This window comes from Amphimedon queenslandica, unplaced genomic scaffold, assembly GCF_000090795.2.
Source record: "Amphimedon queenslandica unplaced genomic scaffold, v1.1 AMPQUscaffold_4716_Cont23307, whole genome shotgun sequence".
NCBI lineage: Eukaryota > Metazoa > Porifera > Demospongiae > Haplosclerida > Niphatidae > Amphimedon > Amphimedon queenslandica.
In genome coordinates, this window is record NW_003554974.1 from 1 (window position 1) to 1,567 (window position 1,567).

The 1,567-nt window shown below is 36.6% G+C and overlaps 1 protein-coding gene across 4 annotated transcripts; it reads left to right on the plus strand.

Annotated features, from left to right (window-relative positions):
* The first annotated feature begins 83 nt into the window (after positions 1-83).
* On the plus strand, positions 84-1,063 carry LOC109592571 (Golgi-specific brefeldin A-resistance guanine nucleotide exchange factor 1-like). Of its 4 annotated transcripts, XR_002190422.1 has the most exons (6): positions 84-254; positions 302-391; positions 477-570; positions 642-743; positions 796-978; positions 1,019-1,063. XR_002190422.1 is itself a non-coding variant. In XM_020007993.1 (5 exons), the coding sequence occupies exons 1-4, from the start codon at positions 147-149 to the stop codon at positions 656-658; spliced, it is 318 nt and encodes a 105-aa protein (XP_019863552.1). In that variant the 5' UTR covers positions 84-146; the 3' UTR covers positions 659-743; positions 796-1,063. The 4 variants fall into 4 exon arrangements, 2 of the variants coding, with proteins under 2 accessions (XP_019863552.1, XP_019863553.1); XM_020007993.1 differs by having other exon boundaries at positions 293-391; positions 796-1,063; XM_020007994.1 differs by having other exon boundaries at positions 293-391; positions 826-1,063.
* Positions 1,064-1,567: the final 504 nt, after the last annotated feature.

The following is a 1,567-nucleotide window of genomic DNA, read 5'->3' on the forward strand; positions in this document are numbered from 1 at the left end:
TGTAGATAGTTTGGAGTGCTTAATTTGGGTGAATTGCTGTGTGCCCATTGATCTCTTATTTAATCATAAAATCTTCTCTCTCTTCCTTTCCTCCATAAAGGAATGACACACGAGTGATATGCATTGTGTTGGATTTGGTGACTGTTATGTTGGAGTGTGGCGTGAAGAGACTTGGGGACATTAAATCACTGAGAGTTCTCATGCAAGACGGACTCTGCCATCACTTACTTACTGTAAATGAGCAACTTTACGAAGTACGTATTTCAGTTTGTGTTAAATTGTATTTTGTTAGTTGCTTCAGAACGAATCTGTTGATGTTTTTGGTCGCTCTTTGACAAAGTGCTTTCTTCTTTTTGATTCAAATTGTCATCATCTCAAACTACAGCTGGAGGTAAAGAAAGAAACACATACATGTATGTGGATCATTAAATACTTCTCTCTCTCTCTCTCTCTCTCTCTCCCTCTCCCTCTCTCAGTGGTTCCTTAATAAGCTAATGCACACAATACAATTAGATCAGTCAAGACTTCAAGCAGGCAGACTAGAGCTAACATTAGAATGTCTCAATTCAAGTAAGAAAGAGTACATTTATGTACACGAGATTCGTGACAGTTTAATAAATTTTTGTCTCTCTTTTCTTTAGTTTTGTCACATTCATAATTTTGTATCAGAGTTATATGTTAATTATGATTGCAGTACCTACTGTACTAACGTGTGCGAGAGACTGAGCAAACTACTTGCTAAGGTATGTCAGTCATCAGCTGTTATTAAGCTTAGCCAATTACCCTGTACTATAGTACGGGGTATTTTGCTAAATATTATTACAGCAAGCATTCCCCAGCTCTTATCACACGATATCATCAACCAACATAATTAGCAATGGAAACACTACTGGCAATGATACTGGCATTAGAATCAACCAACACCACATGTGTACTAAGATTAATGGAGGGAAAGTTGCAGGTGACTGTAATAAAGGAGTAAGTGTGAATTCATCTGCTGGGATCATATTCTCATCAGATAAGCAGCAGCAACCAGATATCAGTCTGAATGGAGCAGAGAAGGTGGGTGGAGCTATATCAGAATGTAATATGGCGTTTTGGCCTTTCGTCACTTTATTTAACCATTTTTAAGGGTAATTTGAATCATAATTGATCTAATTTTACATTTTTTGTGTTCCATTTGTAGGTATCATCAAGGATCTCAAGTCCTTTTTTGTAGGCGGAGTTGACAAATTGTCATCAAATTTACATGAATGAACATTAAAGGTAAAGCACACATGATATTGAGATAATTTTACAAATATTTAATGGACTTGTATGTGCTTCACGTTCAGAAGAGGTCATCGTGGGGGGTGGAGTCATGCATCCCATCTAATATGGCAATTAAGCCTTTTGTCACTTCATTTAACCGTTTTTAAGAGTAATTTTGATCATTATTGATCTAATTTTACATTTTTGTGTTCCATTTGTAGGTACCGTCAAGGATCTCAAGTCCATTTTAGAGGGCGGAGTTGATGCCTTGTCTTCACATTTACATGAATGAACATTAAAGGTAAAGCACACATGA